This window comes from Dromiciops gliroides, chromosome 1, assembly GCF_019393635.1.
Source record: "Dromiciops gliroides isolate mDroGli1 chromosome 1, mDroGli1.pri, whole genome shotgun sequence".
Classification (NCBI taxonomy): domain Eukaryota; kingdom Metazoa; phylum Chordata; class Mammalia; order Microbiotheria; family Microbiotheriidae; genus Dromiciops; species Dromiciops gliroides.
Genome location: NC_057861.1, coordinates 237,999,875 through 238,013,718, shown reverse-complemented (window position 1 = coordinate 238,013,718; position 13,844 = coordinate 237,999,875). Strand labels below are relative to the sequence as shown.

General features: G+C 41.3%; 1 protein-coding gene across 2 annotated transcripts in view; it reads right to left on the bottom strand.

The window, feature by feature from the left end:
* The window catches only part of RMC1 (regulator of MON1-CCZ1), a 30,974-nt gene that overhangs the window by 2,480 nt on the left and 14,650 nt on the right, over positions 1-13,844 (bottom strand). For both annotated transcript variants that reach the window (XM_043988380.1, XM_043988388.1), the window contains 10 exons: positions 13,364-13,504; positions 12,901-13,004; positions 11,478-11,567; positions 11,268-11,373; positions 9,792-9,903; positions 6,780-6,824; positions 5,932-5,985; positions 4,790-4,918; positions 3,688-3,794; positions 190-309 (listed from right to left, as the gene is read on the bottom strand). In XM_043988380.1, the coding sequence (XP_043844315.1) occupies positions 190-309; positions 3,688-3,794; positions 4,790-4,918; positions 5,932-5,985; positions 6,780-6,824; positions 9,792-9,903; positions 11,268-11,373; positions 11,478-11,567; positions 12,901-13,004; positions 13,364-13,504 (1,008 nt within the window). The remainder of the gene's footprint in view (positions 1-189; positions 310-3,687; positions 3,795-4,789; positions 4,919-5,931; positions 5,986-6,779; positions 6,825-9,791; positions 9,904-11,267; positions 11,374-11,477; positions 11,568-12,900; positions 13,005-13,363; positions 13,505-13,844) is intronic.

Below are 13,844 nucleotides of genomic sequence, written 5' to 3'. Positions count from 1 at the left end.
TTTTGTGAGGAGACCTATTTCTGCTAAATCACCCTGTATATGGAAACCACTCCAAATGCTCTCTTGTGATTAACTGAAGGTACTGGAAACATTATATTACCAAATTGACCTGCTTCCTTAATTCTTTTATTTCTGGGAATACTATTTCCTGAGCAAAGGACAGACTAAATAAAAAATTTATGTACCAACCTTCTTTTCTGTGAATACTGAAAGAACATGAGTGTACATATCAGACTGATCAATAACAGCTTGGGTCCGAACAGGTCTCTTTAAAAGGGGATTGCTGCGGCTCTGCCCTGTTTCTACTACCTAAAGTAGAAGGAAAAGAAGAGTTTGTAACCAGCCCACTAATCAAAGCAAGAGACCCTACCCACAATAAGCTCAAGATGCAAAGACAAAGAGAATATGCTGGGGGCCCTATGACTGGGGGCAGCCTGGTGGAGTGGGAAGAAGGCTGGAGTCAGGATGTGCCTGCTAGGCTTCCGTCCTCCTCCCATCAATACCTCCTGACTGGGGGACACTGAGTGAATCACTGAGCTTCCCTGGAACTGCTCCCTCACAAGAGAGGGCCAAACTAGATAGGTGACCTCTGAAGGTCCCTCCCAGCTCTATATCAGATTTCAAAAAGCAACACTAACTATGTCTCCTGAAATGAAGCCTTAGGTCCAAAACGTAGCTAAGATTTCCTGCCCTCAATCAGGTCTCTTAATATGACAGGACTATCAGAAAAATACTGTAGGAAAAGTGGGAGGTCCTAGGGGGTAAGGTCATTCGGTACTGACTGGATCAGGGAAAGCTTTGTGAAAGATGACCATCAAGTTTACACATGGTAAGGGTGTGAGGTGAGGTTGGGAAGGTGGGTTAGGGCTAGAGTGGAAGACCTGGAATACCAGGTACATTTTTTTTTTTTTGTGAGGCAATTGGGGTTACGTGACTTGCCCAGGGTCACACAGCTAGTAAGTGTTAAGTGTCTGAGGCCGCATTTGAACTCAGGTCCTCCTGAATCCAGGGCCGGTGCTCTATCCACTGCGCCACCTAGCTGCCCCTCCAGGCACATCTTTGTATTTTGTGGGTAAGCAACAAGACACAGGAGACAGCTGGCCTTGAAGCTGTCAGAGCAGAATTCCAATCTTGCTTTTGAAGCATACTGATTCTATGATCCTGGACAAGTTACTTTAACTGCTCATTACTCCAGGTAACTCAAAGCAGAGAAGGTGCTAACCTCCACCAGGAGAGGGGTCTCCCTGACCTGAGAGTACTCTGTGCCAATAAAATCACAAGTCCAATCCCTATTCCCTATGTAGGCAATGAGGAACTGCTTAAGTACTCTGAGCCAAAGCAGGACCAGAAGTAGAGATTAAAAAAAGTAAACAGGTGTAAGTGGGAAGGATAGTCAGAGGAGGGAGAGGGTGGGAAGGACCTGTTTTAGGAGGCTATTGCAATAGTCAGGTGAGACTTGTTTGTTCTAGGCAGCAAGACTAGGAGGTGGGGATGGATGTAAGACATTAAATAGTGAGGCAGATTTTCAAGGGCTGATTATAAGTTCTCAATTGTTTTACAATCGCAATCTATAGACTGAATAATTGCCTCAGTGGCAACATCCCTAAACCTGAAGATTTCACTGTGGTCCTTCACTTCTGGGTAGTTAATATTAGTGTGGAATAAACCCATTCCCAGCCTGAAGCTGTTCAGGTCTCCAATGGTCTCTTTCCCTCCTACTAATGCCACCTGTGTGGTGGCACCTCAGCACAGGCCTTCCAAAACTCTGAAGAGGACACCCACTCACCCCTCCTCAGCCTTGCCCTCACTGGAGCTCAGCTGTCTGTTCCTCTAGCTAGGTTCCATGGAAGTGCTCTGATCTGACCCTTTAATGAGGACCACCCTGGCTCTCCCACATTCCTCCAGCACAGTGGCTACTGGTAACACTGGCCAACAATGTGACAATTTGATCTCTGAGTTCTTTCTTTTAGGTGGCCACCACCTGATCTTGGAGTTCATCAATTTTGTGTATTTGCTATCATGTATATTCTCTCTCTGAAAAGATTCTGGGACTAGGAATTCTAATGAAACCACTGAAAAATTCATATTGGGGAGCTATTATCTGAGCTAACATCTGCTCTCTTCTCCTACCCCCATGATGGCTTTGCTAGCTCATTATCCACATCATTCCCCTGATAACAGTGAGTGTACCCTAAGGCTCTGTATTGGGCCCTCTTCCATTCTCTTGCTTGGTCACCTCATCAGCTCTCCCATGGGTTCAATTATCCCTATATATATATTTCCCAGATCTATTTTGAGCTCCATTTGCACATCTCCAGCTGCCTATTAGAGATTTCAAAATTAATATCCCATATGTATGTGTCTGGAAAAGAACTCAATCCTGCTCCCCGCCCCCCCCCCCCATCTCAAATTTCCCTATTTCTGTCCAGGTTTACAATTCTAGCATTATCCTGTGTCACTCTCCTTCACCCTACATATACCTGATCAGATGTCACCTCTTGTCATTTGTTTCCAGGACTGGTCTCACATCTGTCTCTGCTTGAACAGTTCCGACCCTAGTTCCCTCAGCACCTCTTACCCGGCCTCTTGCCCACTCTCTCCAAGCCACACAGCTTTCTGAAAATGCAGATCTGACTGTGTCACCTCCCTATGCTCAATAAATTCCCCTAAGATCAAATCTACAACACTCTGTTTGGCCTTTAGAGCTTTTCATCATCTCTACCCAACCGACATTTTCAGTCATTATACCAATTACTACCCCCTTCCCTTTATTCTATAGTCTATATTTTATATATATATATATATATACATATACATACATATATATATTTTCCCCCTATGGCCTTCCGGTTTCTCACGTGATACTATGTCTTGCACCTTAGCACTGACCATTCCCTGCCCTCACCCCTTTATTTTAATAGATTATCAACTGAAAATAGGAGTGAGGGAAAATGTGATCATTTATTTTCTAATTTTTCTAATATCCATCCATTTTGGCCTTGGAAGATAGAGGCACACTATGATAAAAGAATCAAAATTTCAGCTTTATGTTCTATAAAATCAGAATAATAGATAACTACATAAGAAATCTAGAAGTGGAGAGGTTACTAAATAAAATGAGATCCACTTTAATTTCAAGGATCTATGCTGGGCCAGGCTCATAACTCTCCAGTTTGGTGGACAAAAATAATTTAATTTTTTGTTACAACTTTTATTTGGTAAAAGATAGTATTCACAAAGTCACAAACATATTCAAAACAAAATAGATTGAATTCATTTAAATCCTTGGGTGTTTTAGCCTCCTCAGACTATTATTGATAATAGCTTTCTCCTTTGAATAGATTTTTTGTTTTTGTTTTTGGTGTGGGGCTATGAGGATTAAATGACTTGCCCAGGGTCACACAGCTAGTAAGTGTCAAGTATCTGAGGCCGGATTTGAACTCAGGTTCTCCTGAATCCAGGGCCTTCTCCTTTGGTTTAGATACAGGAATGACTTTACAGAATCACACATTTTTACATAAAGTAAGATGGCATGTAAGAAGTATCAGAAAAGTCAAGATAATTGTATTTCATTAATTTAAACTTGATTAAATATATTTAAAGAGCATTGATTTGTGAATTTTATTTAAATGAGACATGGGCATATTTAATGGGGGAAATCTCTTCACCACAGTATAAATAACTTACCATTGTGTAACTCTGCTCGGCTTCCAAGTACTTTTTATACTCATGATTGAGTTTATCAAAAACAGTGGCAATCACAGGCAATGTTCCTCTGTCTGATTCACTTAACACTAGAAGAGATGCACATTCATATATACATAAAAATATTCTTTAGAATGTAAACTCTTTAAACCAAACAAATATAAATCTAATCTTAAAGACTAGCCACACTCATGATATTTTAAAATTCTCCAATCCCCTCATAGCAAAGAGAGTGGGTAACTGAAATATAATCCAAAGAAGATTCATCAAGTGTACTTGATGAGCTATCCACTCTCTTTGCCACAAGGGGATTGGAGAATAAATATATATATATATATATATATATATATATGAGAGAGAGAGAGAGAGAGAGAGAGAGAGAGAGAGAGAGAGAGAGAGAGGGTCTTATTGTTTTAGAGTTGAACAACAGATAAGAGTTCACTACAGCAGACGTACCCAAATTCAGACTTCCCTTACTCTTCTGATTTCAGAACCATCCTAGTTGGTTCCTTCTTAACTACTCTAAAACCAAGTAACTCTGTGAAGTCTCTTCTGTGCCTTTACTGCTAAGGGGTGACAAGGTACAAAAATGTGGCCCAGGATCCAAATATGGGTGGCAGGTGGCAAAGACCTCAATTCTGGGATGAGAAGAATGGACTAATGAATATGGTACCTTTTTTTTTTTTTTTAGTGAGGTAATTGGGGTTAAGTGACTTGCCCAGGGTCACACAGCTAGTAAGTGTTAAGTGAGGCTGCATTTGAACTCAGGTACTCCTGACTCCAGGGCCAGTGCTCTATCCACTGCGCCATCTAGCTGCCCCACATGAATATGATACTAACATCCCCCTCCCTGCCATATTCAAATCTGACTTCATTGTCTTTCCCAATTCTTGGATTGCTCACTGCCTGCAAGCCCTCTGCAGCCTGGCTCCCTTTTGTGATAACACTCCCCTTCAATATTCTGCACAAATCAGGCTATCTGCTATTCCCCAAGCTCATCTCAGTCTCCAACCCCTGCATCTCATCATGCAGTACTATGTCTAGAATTTAAAGCCTTTGAAGAAATTAGTAAGCACAAACTTACTCTGTGAACACACAGACAAAATGACCATCTTGCAGTCTTTTCTCTGGAGAAGAAAGTCCATCAGCCTTCCTTTATCTAGCAAGAGATTGACTACAGGCTGCAGCTTTACCTGAAGAGTCCAGAGGTAGCCTAGATTTAAGAAACGGCTTAATGATTTGATCTGAACCAGGGCTAAAGCAACAAACACAACTTGATTTCACTGAATTCTTGTGGTAGATCCTCAAAATCACAATGGTTACCATGTTGGGTTTTTTTCATTGAAAGAGCTATCTCAGTTATTCAGGGCAATACCTATTTTTTTTTTTTTAGTGAGGCAATTGGGGTTAAGTGACTTGCCCAGGGTCACACAGCTAGTAAGTGTTAAGTGTCTAAGGCCGGATTTGAACTCAGGTACTCCTGACTCCAGGCCGGTGCTCTATCCACTGTGCCACCTAGCTGCCCAGGGCAATACCTATTGACCTTAGGGCTTAAACTTTAGCACAGCATACATGACCTACTTCTAAATTTTTTTTTTTTTTTAGTGAGGCAATTGGGGTTAAGTGACTTGCCCAGGGTCACACAGCTAGTAAGTGTTAAGTGTCTGAGGCCGAATTTGAACTCAGGTACTCCTGACTCCAGGGCCGGTGCTCTATCTACTGCGCCACCTAGCTGCCCCTACTTCTAAATGTTTTGACAATTCCTAAAACTAGGTCAAGCAAAACCCAACCCCGTTGACTGCAGAAAGGTTAAGTAGGAATGAATGCTTCTATACTCTGTATACTATTGGTACTCTTTTTCTGAACAAGGGGGCTGGGTAGCACTCAGTCAATCATAGCTTCAGTTTCCCATCACCTACTGAACGCTATCCAGGGAAGGGCCTGGAGATTTGAGAAAGTCCTTGACAAATAGCACTAATCCCAGATAATATGTTTTGGTATCTCTCCTCCCACTATGACTCTAACAAGGTAGCTCTGGAAAAACCTCATGAAGATTTCACAGTAAGTAAAGAGATTGATCTGGACATTTCTTTCATTTGTTCTTTTTTTTTTTTGTGGGGGCAATGAGGGTTAAGTGACTTGCCCAGAGTCACACAGCTAGTAAGTGTCAAGTGTCTGAGTCAAATCCACACACATCATAACGAATGACTGTGCCTTTTGACCTACCCTGACTTGCACTGATGATGATGTCAGGCTGAAAGACAATCCAGGATGATGAATCTGAATGTCAAGGGAAGTTCCAAAAAGTGAAGGAATGCACACTGCTTCTGACCCCCCTCACCAGCGGCTGTGCGCCAGGTCCCGATGCACTCACTGCCACTGTGAGGAGGTTCACAGTCTTTGGATGAGCAGGGAGCTACCAAGACGGTCAGCAGGCCTTAGTGTCTATTGTGCAAGGGTACCCTAAAATCTTCTGGGCTGTCTTATTATCCACAGGCCCCCATGTGCTGCTACCTGACCCACTGATATACCCTAAGGTGACCTGGGCCTGTCTACCTGCCAATCACTGCACCCTTGGGCCCTCTGCACCTTTTCACCTGTCTTGGAGTGGAACCCTCCCAGATGTGTTGTCTCTCCCATTTAAAATTCGAGCCCCTTGAGGGCAGGGCCTGTTGATTTTCTTCTTCTTTTTTTTTGCAGGGCAATGAGGGTTAAGTGACTTGCCCAGGGTAACACAGTCTTGTTGATTTTCTATCTATGTCCTCAGGACTTAGCACAGTGTGTACATGGTAAGCACTAAGTATGTGCTTTTTGAGTCACTGAACAACTATCACACATCTACCCCTTGTCTATGTTTAAAAACAGGCACCCCCCCCCCCAACCCCCGCACACCTGAGAGCTCAAAGAGGATTCCTCATCTTGTTGTAATGAAAGCTTTTTACAAAGATTCCTATCATTTGGGGAGGTTATATGTTGGCTAATTTAAGCAGGGAGATGAAGCAGAGAGACAAAAAGAGAAATACTTCACTTCCAGGGTCAGGGTCCCTTGGTCAACTGCTCTTTTCAAAGGATACAGAGTTTACAGGGAACAGGAGATTGGCTGGTCACAGAAGCAGGACCTGTATTTTTGAAAGAAAAAACACAGAAAAGCTGAAAACATGGTTCCTAAATACACAATGGCACTTAGTCAAGGTTAAAGACATGTGAGCAGAACAGAGCAGAATGAGCACCGATTAAGGCATATTTTTCTGTACCATTAGAAAAACAGCTCAAAGCTGCTATGGTATGTTTACTATATATGAAACTTAACAAAGCAGCATTTACATGTCCTATAAAACACATGAAGAGGACTGAGAAAATGAACCAGAGAAACCCAGTTTAGATATTGTTGATGATTTGGACAGAAAAGTGAGAGTTCTGTGGACTGAATTATCTAAATAATTGCCCCCATGACCGTGGGTTGGCTTCACTCCTTATGCCCTTTTCTCCTATAGCTCAGTAATGTGCCAAGGAACCCAAAGCAGCAGTTTTACTCCTCCTACAGCATTAACACAAGTCTCTGGGAACTGGGAAAGACAATTCCTGAAAGGAGAACTCCACCCCTCCCCCCATTTCTGGTCCAACTGTGCAGTCAAGCTCTCTGATGTTAGCCAAAGATGCAAGCAACTAGCAGGATAAATGTGTTCAAGAAAACTGAGAAGCTGTGGAGAGCTGAATCACCTACAATAAAGAGAGCAGACAGCTTGGCCCTAAGAAGGTCTGACACTCCATACATGGAGAATCACAAGACAATGGAGACAGTAAAAGGAACCTTCGACACCCACCAAGTCTGATCCCTTCCCTGATGCAGGGATCCCTGCTGTAATATAGATGTATTCTGTAAATTGCATTTTATTTTTAAAGTAGTTTTCAACATTCATTTTTATAAAGCTTTTGAGTTCCAAATTTTTCTCCCCCAACCCAAGACGGCAAGCAATATGATATAGCTTATACATCTGCAATATCTCTGACAACCAACTCAGTGTGGGTACCTCTAGCAATGAAGACTCTCTCTCCCTCTTTTTTTTTGGTGAGGCAATTGGGGTTAAGTGACTTGCCCAGGGTCACACAGCTAGTGCAGAGTGTCTGAGGCCGGATTTGAACTCAGGTCCTCCTGACTCCAGGGCCAGTACTCTATCCAATGTACCACCTAGCTATGCCTAATGAAGATTCTCCAATGAGGTATTCTGTTCAACTTGTGGAGAGCTCTAATCATTAGGAAGTTATTTCCTATCCTGAGATTTAATCTGCTTGCAAAAGGGAGATGTATAACTCCAAAGGGTGGCATTTACAGAAAGAAAAGAGTAAGAAGCCCAATCTTTCCATAGGTTAGTTCTTTGAATATATAAAGAAAGTTGTCTGGCTTCCAATTTAAAAGGACCATGTTGAAAATGCCATCTACCTTTGCAGAGAACTGATGGACTGTGAAGCATACTTTTTAAACCTTCCTTATTTGGGGTAGAGGGAAAAGGGAGGTGTGTGTGTGTGTGTGTGTGTGTGTGTGTGTGTGTGTGTTTGTTTTCTTTTGCAACATGGCTAATATGGAAATGTTTTAGATGGTTTCACATGTATGACTGATGTATTGCTAGCCTCAGTAGATGGGGATGGGGTCAGAGGGTGGGACAAAATTTGGAACTCAAAATTTTTTTTTAAATGAATGTTAAAAAAATGTTTTTCAAATAATTGGGAACTATTTAACAAAATAAATAAAGAGATCTTTAAAAGAAAGCAAGCTTCTCTAGTTACCTCTTCTCCAGATAAAAAGTCCAACTTTTCCCCAACATTGCTCTTCATGAAAAATGGTTTCCAGTCCCCTCATCCTCCAGGCTTTGACAACATTCCTCTTTGGGTTTTTTTGTGGGGTTTTTTGTGTTTTTTTTAGTGAGGCAATTGGGGTTAAGTGACTTGCCCAAGGTCACACAGCTAGTAAGTATTAAGTGTCTGAGGCCGGATTTGAACTCAGGTACTCCTGAATCCAGGGCCAGTGCTTTATCCACTGTGCCACCTAGCTTCCCCCACAACATTCCTCTTAAAACACAGTACTAGGGGGCAACTAGGTGGCACAGTGGATAAAGCACTGGCCCTGGATTCAGGAGTACCTGAGTTCAAATCCGGCCTCGGACACTTAATACTTACTAGCTGTGTGACCCTGGGCAAGTCACTTAACCCCCATTGCCCCGAAAAAAAACCAAACCAAAACCAAAACAAACAAACAAACAAAAAAACCCCACAGCACTAGGGGGAAGCTAAATGGCACAGTGGATGAAGCACTGGCCCTGGATTCAGGAGGACCTGAGTTCAAATCCAGCCTCAGACACTTGACACTTACTAGCTGTGTGACCCTGGGCAAGTCACTTAACCCTCATTGCCCCATACAAGAAAAAACAAAAACAACAAAAAACCATGGCACTAAGAAATGAAAAAAGGAGTTGAGAGTGGGGATAAATGGTCTAAGTACAATAGGATTCTCACCTGGTTCATTAGAGACCCTTATACTTTGGCAAATACAGAACTGATGGTTTTTGTTTGGTTGGTTTTTTGGGGTTTTTTGCGGGGCAATGGGGGTTAAGTGGCCTGCCCAGGGTCACACAGCTAGTAAGTGTCAAGTGTCTGAGGCCGGATTTGAACTCGGGTACTCCTGAATCCAAGGCCAGTGCTTTATCCACTGCGCCACCTAGCTGCCCCTAGAACTAATGTTTTTAAAGAAGGATAAAAAACCCTTGCATGCAAACCTAATAAGATTGGCAATGGGGCAGCTAGGTGGCGAAGTGGATAGAGCACCAGCCCTGGAGTCAGGAGTACCTGAGTTCAAATCCGGCCTCAGACACTTTACACTTACTAACTGTGTAACCCTGGGCAGGTCACTTAACCCCCATTGCCCAGTAAAAAAAAAAAAAAAAAAGATTGGCAATGTATAAATATACATTACCACCTTGACTAAGCACCTGAAGGGATTAAGGTAAACATATAACATCGGCTCTAATACAACCATACACAATCTTTGGTGAAATATGAAATGCTTCTCTACAGTATTTAAATAATTCTACCTGTCATAGGGATCTGATAGGGCTGTATTGATCGAGCTGGAAGCACAGGGTGATGCAGGGTAATTGTGCCATCAAATTCTCCTCTTAGCTTGATGTCGAATATTACAGATGTCTAAAGTGGGAAGGGGAAAAAGAAGATTGTTGACACCAAAATAGATACAGCTGGAAGCTGCCTGTACTATTCTACACCACCTAGACACACTTCAATGAATACTATTACCATGAGGCTTGAAGACCATTGACACGAGTACAAGCATTCTACCCTCAAATTAAGTTGGTTCTGATTTAAGAATTAGTGACAATATGATAGACTAGAGAAGATGGCTGTCTTTCTAGAATCTAAAGGCTTGGAGCTAGGTGGTACAGTAGATAAAGCACTGGCCCTGGATTCGGGAGGACCTTAGTTCAAATATGGCCTCAGACACTTGACACTTACTAGCTGTGTGACCCTGAGCAAATCACTTAACCATCATTGCCCTGCAAAATAAAATAAAATATATAGGGAACTAGAATCTAAAGGCTTAATTTTAATTATTCACTGCTCTCATCAATAATGTATCTTGCATTTGTACACATCGTCCTCAGAAGACCTCAATGCATTGTCCTGTATATCATTCATAGCATCCTTGGCAAGAAAAAAGTACTGGGATTATCATGCACATCTTAGAAATGAGGAAAATGGGGAAAAAGAAATCGAGTGTCTGAAGCCCTCCCCCCATTAGTCAATGACCAAATAGGACTCAGCACTCATGCTTAATGTGCTAAGCCTGCTCAGGACTGCTTCATAATCATTATGTGTATTCAATCTGAAGATGTGTATTCAATCTGAAGAGTTCTCTTCACAGTTTAATGTTTCAGAAACATAGTGTTCCCATGAGAGATGACAGCCCTCATCATTTTCATAGTCGCCAACGTTTATACAGCACTTTAAAGTTTGCAAAGCACTCTACAGATATTATTTCATTTGATCCTCACAAGCACCCTGGGAGTTGGTGTTATGACTGTGTAAAATGAACATTTTACAGATAAGGAAAACGAGGCAGATAGCAGTTGAGTGCTTTGCCCAGTGTCATACAGCTGGCAAGTATCTGAGGCAGAATTTGAACTCAGGTCTTCTTGATTCTAAGTCCAGCACCCTTTTCACTATGCCACTTGACCATCTAAGAACCCAAACCGAATAGCTATATCACAGTATCTTATATATTTAAGTTCATACGTATCATTTTATGAAAAAGTTATTATTTCCTTCTACTCCACAGAGGGGGTAATCAAACCACACACCCCAAATTTATATCTGTAAAGTCAAACTCTTTTAACATAAGGATGGTTTTAGTGCACTTAAGCAAAAGAAATTTTTTTTTAATGACTATTTACCCACCACAAACACATTCAAAGCTTTTTCAAGCACAAAAAAATCCAGCACTAGCTATTAGAAGCCCAAGTTAAAGTCACGTTTCCATGGCATCCACATCCTACCTCGGTATCCTGATGATGAACCACCACCAGGTTATCCACCACATTCAATGCAAACTTCCCTGTTCTATTCAGCTTCAATATATGGGTCTTTTTACAGACACCTTCTCTATGGAACAACAGAAGGAAAAAATTAGATCAACAGACTCTTTTTTTCTCCCCATAGTTTAAAAACCAAAGTAGAGAGGAGGGCAGGAGGCGCTGGCATCTCACCGTGGCAGGTGATATAGCACCACCTCTGCACCCGCGCTGTTCGAGGTCCGGGAGTGATGCCTCAGGAAAAGCACGTGAAGCTGCCCGTAGCTGGTCAGGGAAGAGTGAGAAAACTGTCAGGCACATCTCACACTTGAGAAATCCCCCATTTCACAAACTTTTCTTGAATTACTGAGTGTTTGGTATAGAAAGAACTTAGAGAAAAGACAATAACCAACTGAGTAGTTGGTGGTTTTTGAAATGGAAGTCAGGACTTTTTAAAAATAGAGAATGGCTCTCTTCCATGACAGGTGACACAACTTGGTTTACTTTCTTATTTGTGAAAATTAAACACGATATTTAAACTCAAAAGAATAATGGATATACTTATTTTTATGATGACAATAATCATTATCCCATCTCCTTGTATTTTTTTTTTTAGATTTCTGAGATTACCATATGGTTTTGAAGAGACAATAGCATTTTCCATATTTATAAAGAACAGTGATATTTACAGGGGAATAAAGGAATCACAAGATGATTATAATAACCAAGACAATGATTATTGTGAATCATCATAAAATGTCAAAGACCTGGGATTTCCTCAATGCGGGAGCACCAGCACCCCTCTTCAACTCAAAAGACGATCTTCAAGAACTTTTCTGGCCAAAAAAATTGATCATATTGTGCTAACCTGGTGAGGAGACGCTCTACATTTAGAAATCAATCCTCAGACAAGAGACATCTAAGTCTGCCCCTGGGTCCAGTGTGACAGGACCTGTCATGGCCTTCAGAATGCAGGGCCACTTCCATGACTCAATAAGGCAGCAGACTCAGCCTCTGGGGGAGCTCACATCTTTCTAAAGCCCACTATTTACTTCAAGCCAGGTTCTCTTAACTCCCAAGTCCTGTGCTATTTCTTTTTTTTTTTTTTTTTTAGCGAGGCAATTGGGGTTAAGCAACTTGCCCAGGGTCGCACAGCTAGTAAGTGTTAAGTGTCTGAGGCCGGATTTGAACTCAGTTACTCCTGAATCCAGGGCCGGTGCTCTATCCACTGAGCCACCTAGCTGCCCCCTGTGCTATTTCTACTATGCAATGGTGATGCAGCATAAATGACACAGAACAGAGCATTCGGAAGTCTGAAAAGTACTTTAGAGACCTCTTTTCAACTGATCCTCACAACAACCCTTTGAGGTTGGTAGTGAAAGTGTGACAGACCCCTTTTAGAGATGAGAAAACCAAGACTCCAAGAGGTTAAGTGACGGTCTTAGTCACACATCTGGCAAGTATTTTCCTGAGCACGCTACCCTCAGAAACTAGAAATGTGGCAGGGCTGGAATCTGAAAATCACTTGGGTGCTCAGCACCCGGCAGGGGAGTACTTCTTCCATAATTTAAATCACCAGAAACAATTATAAAAAGGAATTCTCATCAGGCAGACATACATTGTAGCCATTGCAATATCTCTTTCAGAAAGGCTGAGTTTAGTTGACTTAGGTGCTGCTGGCAATTCAATTTCAAACTTGGATAGCTTCGACATAGTTCCAGCCTATTTTAGAAAAACACAAATAATTTTTAGAAAAGTTTTTTAAACCTCCTATATCTTAACACTCTTATTGTAAGATTCTTAAGGACAGATAACTAATTGTGTCTTCCACTTACTTTGCAACTCCCTAAGGCATCTGCTACAGTGCTGTGCTCACAGCGGAATGTAAGTAACTGTAAATGAAAGCTTTCCTGGAAACCACAGCTGGAAGGATGCCCCCTAGAGGCACAAAGTCATACTGCGATTGGGCTAGAAACACCCTTTGAAAGAAGGTGCTTCATTGGGACGTGATTTGGGGAAGGGGAGGAATTGTAACCTTTCATTTTTTTAAAAAATTAACTAAAACACAATGTCATGCTTACTCGGAAATAAAAAGGTTGGAGGACATTTCCAAGGACAGTGGTAGACAGCAAAATGACTGAACTCTCAGGACAATACATGTACCAATTTACATTGATATTCTGACTTTTCAGGAGTTTCAAGCTTCGTTTCTCTGGTAAGACCTGAAACAAAATTCAAGGATTAAAGTTGCCTTTAAAGAACCATTCAGTATTAGAAGACTGATTTAATAGATTGATAAAGAGCAGGAAGTTAAACATACAGGTTATATAATAAAAGCTTATCCAGAAAGCTTTATAGTTATAAAATGCTTCCATATATAATATATATTATTCCATAACATGTAATTATAGCATATATTCCATAATGCATAATTCTATATTATATCATATATTCCACAATGTTATATAGTCTATAACACGTTATGCCATAATATATCATTATATTATATAGTCCATAAAATATTTATTTCACATACATAATCTTATTAGATCCCCACAACAA